This window comes from Brienomyrus brachyistius, chromosome 19, assembly GCF_023856365.1.
Source record: "Brienomyrus brachyistius isolate T26 chromosome 19, BBRACH_0.4, whole genome shotgun sequence".
NCBI lineage: Eukaryota > Metazoa > Chordata > Actinopteri > Osteoglossiformes > Mormyridae > Brienomyrus > Brienomyrus brachyistius.
The window spans coordinates 7,060,587-7,073,390 of record NC_064551.1 but is presented as its reverse complement, the minus strand read 5'-3'; the positions used below and the strand labels follow the sequence as shown (position 1 = coordinate 7,073,390).

At 47.0% G+C, this 12,804-nt stretch overlaps 1 protein-coding gene across 4 annotated transcripts in view; it reads left to right on the top strand.

Moving 5' to 3' along the window:
- Positions 1-12,804, top strand: part of itpkb (inositol-trisphosphate 3-kinase B) — a 28,647-nt gene that overhangs the window by 8,370 nt on the left and 7,473 nt on the right. For all 4 annotated transcript variants that reach the window (XM_048985592.1, XM_048985596.1, XM_048985594.1 and 1 more), the window contains one exon: positions 11,479-11,578. In XM_048985592.1, the coding sequence (XP_048841549.1) occupies positions 11,479-11,578 (100 nt within the window). The remainder of the gene's footprint in view (positions 1-11,478; positions 11,579-12,804) is intronic.

Sequence of the window (12,804 nt, the reverse complement as noted above, 5' to 3'; positions counted from 1 at the left end):
CTCCAGGGCTTATTGCTCCATTTATAGTACAGTTTAACGTTTTTCTGGTAATTATAACCTACTCACTTGTCATACATGGTTTCCTATTAGCATCATTTGTAAGCTCTCCTCCCTTTCTCTGACTGGACGCGTCACCTTGTGTAGGAAGCATGTCGGGCAGGGTTTCAGGCCTCGTCCCTGGCCGTCGCCAGACAGGGGCTTGGCTGGCGCCGATTCCCAGGCCGACGGCGGATGCCACACGCACTGGGATGGCTGTGAGTGACGGTGGTTTCCCCTGGTTAACGATGGCCGTGGGATTGTCCATTGTTTAAATTCAACCACTGGCCTGGGCGAGGTTGACAGGAAATGGATGGCGGTCCCTATTTTGGGCTTGAGAAGATGCTTTTTACCTGAGTAGCAGAGTGCCTGACCCGTGTAAATTCTGCTGTAATTCTGCATATGGCCCATGCAGGACACAGTGGTACTTGTTTTGTGGATATTTTCCAGGCCTTTATGCTTCTGATTAATTTTTCCTGCACCTTAAGCACAGTCTCTTCGTGTTAGTTGTCTTGCAGTACTATACTACCCTAAAATGTTTGCTAATCCTGTATTATATAACAATATATTTGCCTGAATACGCTGACAGAAAACGATGTGGAAATCACTGTCTGCATGGGGGGGAAAGGTCATTCCGCTCGCATAGCCATCCAGCGAAAACATGAACGAAATGGTGTGACAGAATAAGTGGATAAAGAAAATATTCTAAAATCCGTTGGCACTTCGAGAGCCGTTGTTTGCAAAGGTGCGTAGCCCAGATGGCTCTTAAATTCAAAGTGATCTAAGTGTTTAGGTCAGATGGGAAGCCGGCCAGTGACTGTGGGTGCGAAGACATTCTGAGGCGTGCAGTGCAATGTCAAGGGGCGGACTGCGGCCTCTCCATGGCAGTAGGCCGCGTGCTTGCACGCGCGCTCACACATGTGAATGCTGTGTGATCTCTGTAACCAGAATAATTCGCCTGGGTGGCTATCTGCAGTCCGCATGTGGGAGACCAGAGCGACGGAATACAGGGGGGTGTGGAAATTTTGCCGCGGAGGCTGGTAGTGTGTACCTTGGAGGTTGGTTGGGGCGGGCCAATGTGGGGGGAGGGGATTTTCAAATTGCCATGCTGGTCGCCTGTCGGTTACAGCATTCCTAAGTCGGCTCTGCCGCCGTTGCTGTCGGACAGAGATCCTGGGTTTCTCTTTTCTTTTTTTTCCCAGAATTTCCTTATTCACGAAAAGCGAACCGTGAATCGTTAACCTCAAACGACACACTGCTGTTCTGCAGAAAAGCCGCAGCCTCACAGCGCTGCCGCTGAAATTGACCTTGTACACCTGGATAGCAAGAGACCCTTATTAAAAAGATTTAAACTTACTATTCTGGCCACTAGTGTTACACATGCTTGGAATTAAATGGATTACACAGTGAAACAAGGCTACGCTATTTGGGATATGTAACTGAATCTCATTAGTAAGAGAATTAGAGGATTTAAACCTATTAAACTACTGAGCAGGTAAATCTTCCCCATGCACTTTGAAATGAACTTCTTGAAGTCAGGCAATACTACCCCTTTTTTTTTTGCCAATACCCTTGTTGTATCAAAACAGAAGCTATTCTTTACTCCTTTTACCTGGGAGGGGGAGGGCGGTGTGATCTTGTCCATATCACTTCCCTTCCGCACAACCAAAAAGTAATAGTATTGTGGTTTCCTCCCCAAAGAAATATCTATTTAATTTCACCGTCGATTCTGAAGGCACGGTGCAATGGAAAATGTAACACCCCTGTGGTGGACTGTTGCCTAGCGACCAGCTGACGTCAAGCTGGGAGCCGCTTCAGACAGCTGGGCCTGTGTGTAAGCTGTGCTGGCGGAGGGAGCCGTTTCATATGCATGAGACAGGAAGTGCCTTTTTCACTTTTTTTTATTTTCGAGGCAGACCCATTGCAGTGCAGAAAAATGCAGCCCGTGCTCTGCAAAAGAGGGAAACTACCGGGTGAACTCGACTTTTGTTTTTGTTTACTATCACCCGAGGCCTTTGGCATTTTTCGAGCCTCTTGTTTTTCAGTCACAGTGGCTGGTGTGTGACTACCCCTCGTCGCCGTAATGTGTCTTTTTTTAAAAAAGTGGGGTTGGGGGTGATATTGACACCGAACGGTCTGAATGACAGCAGGAACGCGGTGCGGTGTAGCGGTTAGGGTTAGGGGGAGTTAGGAGTTCAGCGTATGACGTTCTGGGGGGGGATTCTGCCAATCCTTCTGTGACGCCGGCTGAACAGGTACATGCAGAAATGCTAGAAAGGGGTCTAAAGGCTTATACTTAAGGAGAGCCGGAGTCTGGGGCAAAGTGACTGACCGCTCGCTCTCTTACTATATCTGCAAGAAAACCCGGAAGCCCTGTGTTACTCACAGCGTTAGGGGCTGGCTGTGGGTGGGGAGAGGCGTTGTATCATAGGAGGACCCCCTCCCTCAAAAGGACTGGACTATTTAAAGGGACACGTTCAGCTTTTTTAAAGGGGATGACCAGTGTTTTTTTTTTTTTATTATTATTTAATGAGCCATTATATACTGCCATACTTTTGGTACGAGTACTCGGCAGAGGTGGAAGGTTCTGGTTCAGAAAGTACAAATCTTGACCAAGAATTCGTTTTCCAGCAACCAATTTAGTATAAAGTCACGGAATCCACAACTGCTTGGTTAAATCTGAATCTTGGTCTGGATTCTTACTTTCTGGACCGGAACTTTCCACCTCTGGCATCAGGTAGCTGTCATAAAGTCGTGCCGAGGGAGTCTTCTTCAGGTGCCCTTAGGAAGTGGAGTGGAACACTCGAAGTGAGTTTACTTTGTTCCACAAAGTCCAGGTCCCGGCTCTAGGTGCTTCTGCTCATAGCTTGATTTAGCGATAGTTGAATCACTGCTTTGCAGAGACTAAGCCTTGGCATGCTGCAGACAGTTTGTGCCAGAGGTGTCCAGTGTGCTGCACGCTGTGTTTACAAAGACATCTATGAGATCCAGCCTCACCTCAAGGGTTTCTTTAGTCTCGTCTTCCCTTTCACTTATGAGATCACACCAGGCTGCCTGTCACTGGGTATTATCATAAGCTGTTCTCTGTAATGGGTCGACCCTCGCATGGGGGGGCCGAAAGTCATTACCACCAGCCCGTGACACGAAACCCTCCTCTCTGCGGAGGCCCTCCCACCGTTCCTGGCAGGTGAGCACAGCGAGTGGTCCCACCGTCACAAGAGGTAGGACAGGGAGGTTCAAAACGTCTGACCCTCGGGGGACCTGGACCCTGGCAAGAGGGACTATCCCCTTTTGCTAACCCTTTAACCGGCCTTATGTAGTGGGATTTTGGTTTCATCACTGTAAACCCTGCCAAAACAAGGTGCCCCGAAACACAGTGGAGGAGAACAAAGAAAGGAGAGAACCTGAAGAACCCTAGAACAGACAGCTGAGCTGGAATCCACAGCATCTCCCAGCAGGGACTGTCAGCCTACAGGCCAGCTAATGGAACAAGCATCTTCTTTTTCTTTCATTTGTCTTGATTCGATTGCTGACTTTACTATGAGTTGCAGATGTGGAAAATACTGCGATCAACCTCGACCGCCTTCCTGTCTCTCAGAGAGGTTCCTCTCGAGGGGTTAAAAACCACTTCCTCCCCCCTTCGCGCAGTGGAAACTTTAACAACACCAGTGAGGTTGAGGAGTCGCTTTAAAAGTGTGGCATCCCTTTCCGCCTAACCGAATATAGACAGCTGCTGCAGCATTATCAGCGGCGGCACGGCGCTCCGCGGCGGAGTGCACTCCCAGCGATACTGCACGGCCTCTTCCGGCCCCCGTTTGCCCGCTCAGGGGGCAGTTTCGGGGCCCTTAATGCATCAGGTTTCCGAGACGTGGCTGTGATGGTGACCCCAAAGGGAGCAGCTGACCCAAATTAGCCGTTATGGTCCGGCTGGGCAGAACGGGGGCGGAGCCATGCGGTCCACTCTACACCCCACCCTCGATGACTGATGTCCTGTGGTGTAACTCAGATAGCGACAGCAGTGGCTGTGAATGGGGCGTGTTCTAGTTTTCTAGTTTACACACAGTATTTCCACTGGCCTTGAAGAAACAAAGGGGGTTTCTCTACTAGTTGCAGAACCTCAGCGTCCACTTTAATTATCTTCGAATCACAACAGCAAAGAACATTCATGTATTCCCGGGGGTGGGGGGGGGGGGTTCAAATTTTGTTAGACAAGGTTAGTTGAGGATGCTTTCCAGGGGAGACCCTTGGTCTTCAACCCCAGTGAGCCCTCTGTGAAACCCCCAGCTATGAATTAACTGCTTTCTTAACTGACGTAAGAGACATAGGCAATATATTCCTCTAAGATTCAACTTCAGTGACTCATTTAGCCCTCTCTTAGGCACGTGCTTCTTTTCTTAACCCCCCAGAGAATTTTCAAATCCCCAAAACAGCACAAGCTGTTTTTCTCTTTTGACTTGGGGGCGGCGGGGTGGTGGTGGTGGTGTTAAGATTTCTTCCCTGCTGGAACTACGCGGTGAGTGGCACGTTGAGGTGCATCTGCCGTCTGGTCCCTATCCTGGTAACATGAGCTGATTTAAAGCCTTCTGCTAATAAGAGAGGAATGTCAGAAGGACAATGTGCCTATAGGATGCCATATGATGAGTAGTGCGTCATGATTTCTGCCGTTTGTCCAGAAGGTCACCAGTTCAAAGCCTGTGGTTGACAGGGTGCTGGTCTCACCCCAAAGCCCATGACCTCACTTCCTGGGGCACCGGATAAATGTCTGTCCTGCCTTCAAACCCCAGGCTTGCCTCCCACCTGTATATGTCTCTGTATGCAAGAAGGAACACGTAAAGATTTAAATTTCATTGCACTTGCTTCTTTTACAATGATAATAGAGGCTTTAGATGTTATCACAATGCAGAAATTCCATAATAATCATCAGAATCAAAATGAGGATTTTGACAAAGAATCACATCCATTGTGGCAGTAAACACCCACCTGACATGGAGTTAAATGTTTTAGTGGGGAATTTCACTAAGGGATTGATTTTTTAGATCGCTAAACATTCCTCTCTAGGCACCACTGCCTATACCAATTACAGGTGACTTGTAATTAACCGTTAAGCAATTAAGTGTTAATTAAAAATGTACTTCTTATTGGTGAGTATTGGGCTCGTGGCCCAGGACATCCCCCTTCTCCACGCTTCTCACACTCCATTAACGGGAAAATGTAAATTGTGTGAAACAGTTATGAGTGATTCCTGTACTATTGTCTGTATGTGTATTCTGGTAATCTCTCAAGCACAATAGCACCAATTCCTAGCAGCCCAGTTCATTATTACTTTGTCCAAATATGAGTTATCTATGTGTACTGTTTACCTTGAACACTACCTACAATAGTTTCAGTAGCTGTGTAGGTACTTATTTCGTTAAGCATTACCTCATTTTCGTGGTAAACAGAGAGTTGCATAGCTACAGCAATCCACAGGGTCTAGAGCCCAGACACAGGCCCGTGTCCCACGTCCCTGGTCACTCCACTGGCTGTTAATAATGCACATGTCACAAGCCCAGGCGTGATGCTTTCTCAGGGGTCTTTGCAAGAAATGCTATCAACACAAACCTTGCAACGGCAGTGGTCGCCGCTACTGATATGAAATCAGTATGTATCAGTTTCTGTTACAGATATGAATTTAATCATTTGAAGTCTACTGTCAACTCGCTTATGAGTGTCTGTCTAGACGAACATGTTTAATTTACTTATATAGCTAATAGCTACTCTGGCCCAAAGCAGCTTATATAACATTAATGCAGATTGACATTTAGAGATCAGTTCTTACGTTGAACAGCCAGTGGTGGATAGCTCAGGTCCAGAAAGTAAAACTCCAGGCCAACCAGTTGATTATAAAGAGTCACAGAATACTCAACTGGTTTGTTGGAACAACATCTATCCACCTCTGTGAACTGTCTTGTTTTGGCTAATGTATTAATCAGATTTATTATTACGCCACATCTTTAGTATTTCTGTTTATTTTTTAAGTGAACCAGCTCAGCTCCCCCTGCTTGGTTAATACCACTAAATGCTACACAGGAGGCCGTTTTGAAGGCAGATGAGAAAAGGGTCAACGTTTAGGGCCAAGAGCAGAGAGCTGGGATGTGCGACTTATGGAATCTCATGAAGGTCATGAAGAAATGAACCTACTATCAGAATATGCTTGCACGTTCCAGTGCCTTCTTTTGAAGGAAGACTACAGGCAGTGTATAGCTGAACTAAGGAGCCTAGACCGGGCCAATCAATCCTATAAGCAAGATTGACAGCTGCCTGCGGTGCCAACTTCTGAGGGGGCACCGACTTGACAGCCAATTTCACTTTGCTTTGAACGAGGAGCGCTGATGGTGATGCTTGCCTAGAGAGTCACACTGGCTACAGCTGGTACTGAGCCTGGTCAACTGTAGTCAGCTAGTTGCCTACCTGCCAAGTTTCTGAGACTCATGTTTTCAGCTTACAGTCATCAAGAACTGCAAGTGGCCTGGAAATTGTCTGTCTAGCGCTGATTTCATTCCCTCTGAAATAGCAGTGAAGAGGATCTTGAGATGTTACCCAGAACACCAATAATGTGCTTAAAATGCTTCCAGTGATGGAAGACAGTAAGTAATAGGATCTTTCTTCTAATGATGTTACGGTGCATGAGCCAGCTGAGCCAGAGAAAAGAAAAGCAGCTGGACATATTTGTTCAGCTCCACCCTGTTCACTCGGGGCCCCATTTTGATATCCTTTTATCCTCGCCTGTTCTGCTCCTAAAGACGTATCAGCGTCATCTACGGCCACCACTGCAGACTCGTGCTCATTTCACTGCGTGCTCCAAAGGCTTCCGAGCTTGTATTCCTGACTGTAGTCATCTCAGCGGCTGGGCTGCTGTTGACCACACCCTCGGGCAATCGCTCAAGCTCGACTTTCATCAGCGTTTATCAGCGCCGTGATGCGAATTAATCAAAATCAAGGTAATCACGGCCTACGCTTTGGAAGTTCCCGCATGCTTTCTACACAGACTGAGTCTCTCGTGACCCTCGTGTCCATTATCTTTTGAGATTTTTGGGTGCCTCATATTGAATTCAGAGACCATTTTGGCGTTAAAACACCCCGGGAGTAGTAAGTGTTGTCCCAACGTTCTTCTTGGTCGTGCGCCGTTGTTTCTCTACTCCGGGCCTGCTGAGGACGTCTGGGTGTGCATAGGGGCCTCAACCCCCCGGCATTTGCATACCTTGGTGTGGTGGCCATCCTTACTTCATGACAGCTTGTCGAAACGCAGGAGCCGGACCTCAGGATAAGGGCTCCAGCTGTTGGTCCAGGAGGTCGGGCTACATTTGCATAGCCTGGATGTGTTTTTTTTTTTTTTTTTTTTTTTGCTAATAATGTCACTCGGAGCCGCGTTGCAATCACTGGCGCAGTAGCTCGTTCTCGCAGACTTCTTGGGAATCGCGGCCGGAGCTGTCTCCCCCCGTCTGGCATGTCTTCCTTCGCATCTCGCTTGTGGAACCGCGCCCTTCCTCTGCTGCATGCCATGGCCAGGCCTTTCCTCCTCTTCCTCAGGGCACTGCAGGTAATGAGTCTCACTGGGGTGGGTGGGGGTGTGGGGGTAGCTGGCTCCTCCACTCCTCCGAACTCTTCCCAACCCCCCTCCCATCTTTCATGCCGTCTCTCGCCCCAGATGGTTCCGTTTGCCTAGACGGTTTGGCGCACGGTGTAATTAGAACCGAGGATGTTTCCATTTCTCGGAGTCACTCATGACATGGGTGCGAGTAGCACTCGGCCACTTCATCTGAGTATCCCTATTATGGCTTTACATGTCGTCCCCCTGCCTCGGTGAGCCTTTTTGTGTTTTCTGGGTGTTATGTTGTGTCTGCTGAATGCTGAGTCACTCTGCGAGCCGCTAGTGCTTTTGTGCGCCGTAAACAGACACCGTTTGAGGGTTGCAAAGGATCTCCATGTCTACCAGAAACGTTCTTCCAACCAGTCTCACGGCCTCCTTCCCACTTCCACTTCTTTTGGGTTTGTTTAGATATAACTCCTTTTAAGTTTGGTTTCCACATCCAGTCCTCCTAAACAGTGCAGCCACCTCAGGACCACCCCCTCCCCAGTCTAGGCCTAAGTGGGTGGGTGGATGCTGAGAAATCATTTTGAGACAAACCAGTGGCACTAATGTCGTTAATATGGAGGACGATGCCGGCCAGCTGAGGATTCACCTGCCGTATGTCAGTGCGGCATTTCCCTTGTAGTTCCTGGAAATGATTGAAGCCGCACTTCTAGGGTAGCAATTAAACTGAAAATACAGCATTAAATCTTGTTTGCTTTGTTCTCCGTGGAATTCTTTCGTGCGTATGATTGGGAGGAGGCCTTTTAGCTTCCAAAGAAACTTAGCAATCTTTCAATTCATGTTTTTTTTGATACATTAATCCCAGTCTGGCGCAATTTTCCTAAGCAAATCATTAGGTTTTAAAATCACTTTTTATTTGACTTTAGGAAGGTCGGAAAGACTTGCGGTTGACTTTTTGCCTTTATGTAAATAGAAATTTGGGCTTGGTCAGAGACCTATTGCATTGCATGCATTAAATGCGTTTGCATTTTATTTCTGGTTTTGTTATGAGTCTTGTAGGCATATTTGAATGATGATTTGCAGTTTTGATAGGTTATATTGTTATAGCCTCTTAGTGTCTTCAACACTGGAGTGAACTGCTTCGTAGAGTCATGTAAATGAACTATGGGAAAAGAGCACGAAAGCAACAGATTTTGGAACTTTGCAGTGTCCTCCAAGAACCGTCTGAGAACATCTGAGGGCATGACACCAGGAGGCAGCTTTAAGGTCCAGATTTATTAAATCAAGCCAAAAACAACTTTTGACACAGTATTTTTGGCCAAAAACAAAAAATAAATACATCAGTCTGACTTGGACCTGCACATTACACATTAGAATGAATTCAATGAATTACACAATCCATTTTTCTCCGAGGAGCCAATCATTTGGCACAACAGTAATTCCTTGGATTAAGAAATATTTTTGTGACATTTCATATAAATACACTTTTAACACATTACTCAATAACCACTCAGAATCAATGTTACAAACCTTATAAGAATAATTTTTCCCATTAAAAAGCACTACATCTAAAATCCTACACATCCCATAATTCATAGTAACCTTGCCAAACATGCTAGTTAATCTTATATTAAACCATCAATTGACCTCTGCTGCAGAGGTGGATTGTAGGCAGAAGAGTAGGTCAGGACACACCAAATACTTCCGAAACATGTTTGAAATGATAAGTAAATAAACAGAGGTAATATAAAATCCACACTATAGTCAGACTCTTCTTTACCAGTGTACTTATTGTGTAGAGCAGTGGATTCCAATCCTGTGCTTGCATTACCCCATGCCAAACTGATTTCATTCCATCCCTACCTTACTCATGCTCAGGTGTTCCGTAATAGACTGACAATGAATGTTGCAGGTTGCAGGCAGTGTGGGATGGAATGAAAACATTCTGGCAGGGGGGGGGGTTTCTCCAGGAACTGGGAGGTTAACCATGCTGCGAACAGGAGGAAAAGTGGTGATTATGGCCACCTGTGCATAGCCCCCCCCCCCCCCCCCCCCCCCCGCCATCCTCCATGTAGCCTGCCTACTCCAAACCCCCCTCCCCCAAATAGACCCCTCCTGCCGCAGCACAGAAGGCTGGGATAGATGGTTCTGGAACACGCTCGCCTCCACTGGAGCAGAACAAAGGAGCGTGTGATAGGAAACTTGGAGCTGGAGCTGAGACAGCCATTAATGCCTTTTATGTGTTTCTGAGGTCCTGCTGTAATGTACCCCGTGCAGAAGATTAAAGGAAATCTCCGTAACAGAGAAACCCCTCGGAGTGTGACTTTGCGGATGCGACGCTGATTACAGTAATTTTTTCCACCTAATCACATCTATGGATGCCATCTGTTTAGCTAAGAAGTTCGCAAAGAAGTTAATCCTTTAATCGGCGCGTTATGAGGGACAAAACCTCAATGTTTCCTTGGGTGTCATAAGCAGAGATAAACTCAGGTGACTCTGCTCCATTGCGGGATCACATGGTGCCTGAGGTCAGAGGTCGTCCACAGAGATGAAATGGCGAAGCTGAAGGTGGTGATTGGACTCCCACACGTAGGTTCCCCTTTTCCACTGGGGGGGGGGGACTGCACACACTGGGCCCTAAACGAAGAAAGGCTTTCCCCGTGTTTGGACATTTGCGAGGTAGCCAGGGGAAACCCCATACCGGACTTGGAGCACAGAACAGCAACAAAGAGGCAAAGAGTGGTAGCTGGGGCCAGACGTTCATTGCAGTTTTTTTTTATGTTTTTAGCCAAAACAGAGCCACAGTTGGCGTTTCTCAGGGTGAGGCATTGAACTGGAACAGAAAAACAAGCTCTGCTCCCAGCGTGCATGGAGCCAGACTGGTCTTAACGCTTGAAAAAGCTATACAGGACGACAAAGAGAAACCTGGGAGGCTTTTGCCGAGCAGGACAGGATCGCATTTGGGGTCTCCTCAGGGAAAAACAAGCCCGATATTATGGCCTTAGACTTTTCTTCCCGCACATGCTTCAGCGCTTATCTGCTGCTCCGCATCAGGAGGCAGCTGGAGAAGGCCAGAGGCATCCAGCCCAAGCCCTGGAACTCCCTCCCTCACATTCCGAATTCAAGGGACCAATGGCAAAGCCCAAGTAGCTACCCTTGCGTCAGTTACACGCAGCAAAATTGTACGTGCTTTCCTAAAACGTGAGAAGAATGTTCCTCTCGGCCCAGGGGACCAGCTGTTGGTGCAGTGTGCAGAAACGGCACGTTCTGCTCCTACGGCCTTCTGGCCGGCATCGTACGTCACTAGTGGATGTGGGTAAACATATGATGCTGACGTGTTGCTGAACCGAAACTGGGTGGACGACACCCTGCCAAAAACACACGGAACAACACGCGGTTTGGAATGATAAGCAGACATTAACTGCATCACTCAGACTAAACACTGTCCTCACTGCACCTTGCTACCTTCTTATAACTTTCTAAGGTATCTACACACCTTAAAGTGTTTAAACTTCCAAGAGCTGCTGGAGATAACAGCTCAAACTGAAGCTCAAAATGAAGTCGACATACATATCAACAAGTTGGATGGTTTTAAGGCTATTAATAAAATCATAACTGCCTCTTAGATATTGATAACCCAAATACTACGTTCATGGGAGGAAGTGAATATTTATAACATGATAACCAAGGCCCTGTCAGCACAGTAATAATTATTGTAAACAAAAAGACACAGTGTTTGACTTTCCACTCCTGGCTGAGTGCAGCAGCCGAGGTTAATTCAAGGTCTGTAGGCGTCTGCCGGGATTTGTCTGTCGCTCCCATACTGTATCTTCACCATGTCTGCGCGTCTTTGTTTCTCTGCTGTGCAGCATAAATCTTGGAAGAAGATAAAGAATATGGTGCACTGGTCACCCTTCGTGATGTCCTTCAAGAAGAAGTACCCCTGGGTGCAGCTCGCTGGACATGCAGGTAGGCCCGACTGGAAGCGGTTGGTTTTTTTGAGGGGAGACAAAGGAGTCGCCGTCGGCCTTAAACTGACCTGAGTTCTGTACTGTAGTCTGGGCAGATTGATGCCTGCAGTCATTATTATTAGATATGCACTTAGCAGGAACCGCTATCTCCATAGCATCTAATTGCGTTGAGATGCATTTATTGGTACAACATTGTCCCTCCCTGTCCTGCATTGAATTGCAGTCATTCCCTCACCTCAGTTACCAAAATTTACATTTTATTACTGTCGTGTGTCCGAATGGTTGGCACACAGAAGCTGCCCTGATGCTGATTTATACTGCTGCATCGAATCAACACAATAGGTAAAGCGTAGCCACATACCCTACAGCGTAGTCTGACTGGCACTTTCCCAGAAATGTAACTACACATCGCGGCGACGCAGACCGCGACTGCGATCGGTCTGCTTGGGAGCATCGCTCTTCCTCCAATGCAGATGTTTTTTTGCTGTTCGTTTCCTGCTGGGGGTATTCTGCTGTTAGACAAATAGTATTTAGCTTGTTGCTAGCCTGTTGGTTTTGCCATGGTTGCAGTCATTCACGCCAGGGCAGCATGAGATATTGGAAAATTTTAGATATCACAATGTGAGTTCCAAACATAAATTTCACACAGACCCATCTATGACTGATTTAAATAGCAAGGATGAGAGTGATGATTGGCTCGGGGAACACATGCAGGGCTCATGCAAAAGCAGAGGTGGTAAAGTTATACTGATTTTTAGACATGCGTTAGATGATGTCGAGAAGGAACATAAAATTGTAAAGGTCGTTAAAATTGCAAAGCTTGCTAAGTTTGTCTTCCCAGTAACAAAGTCAAAATGTTTTTGCAAAACCTAAACCCACCACACAGCAAAATAGTTTTTCGGCAGTGTGATTGCAAGGCAACACCGACATACCAACAGACACGCCAACAGACACGCCAACACACAAGTGCAGATGATTGCAGTGGCATTTGCTACTTGCGTAGGCTACGGCATGAACTGCCAAAGTATGCATCAACCTTTAGCAGTCGCCTGGAAAGCATCTCTCCCATGCGTTTTCTTTTTACTGCTTAAATGATGACGTGAGTTACAGATTATAGTTTAATGTTCACTGTTTTGGTGAGGAAATTCAAGTTCTGGGGGGGGGTGTGTTTTTCTCTGGTCCATAACAATTTGGGACCACCTGACACGTGCCATGGGATCTGTG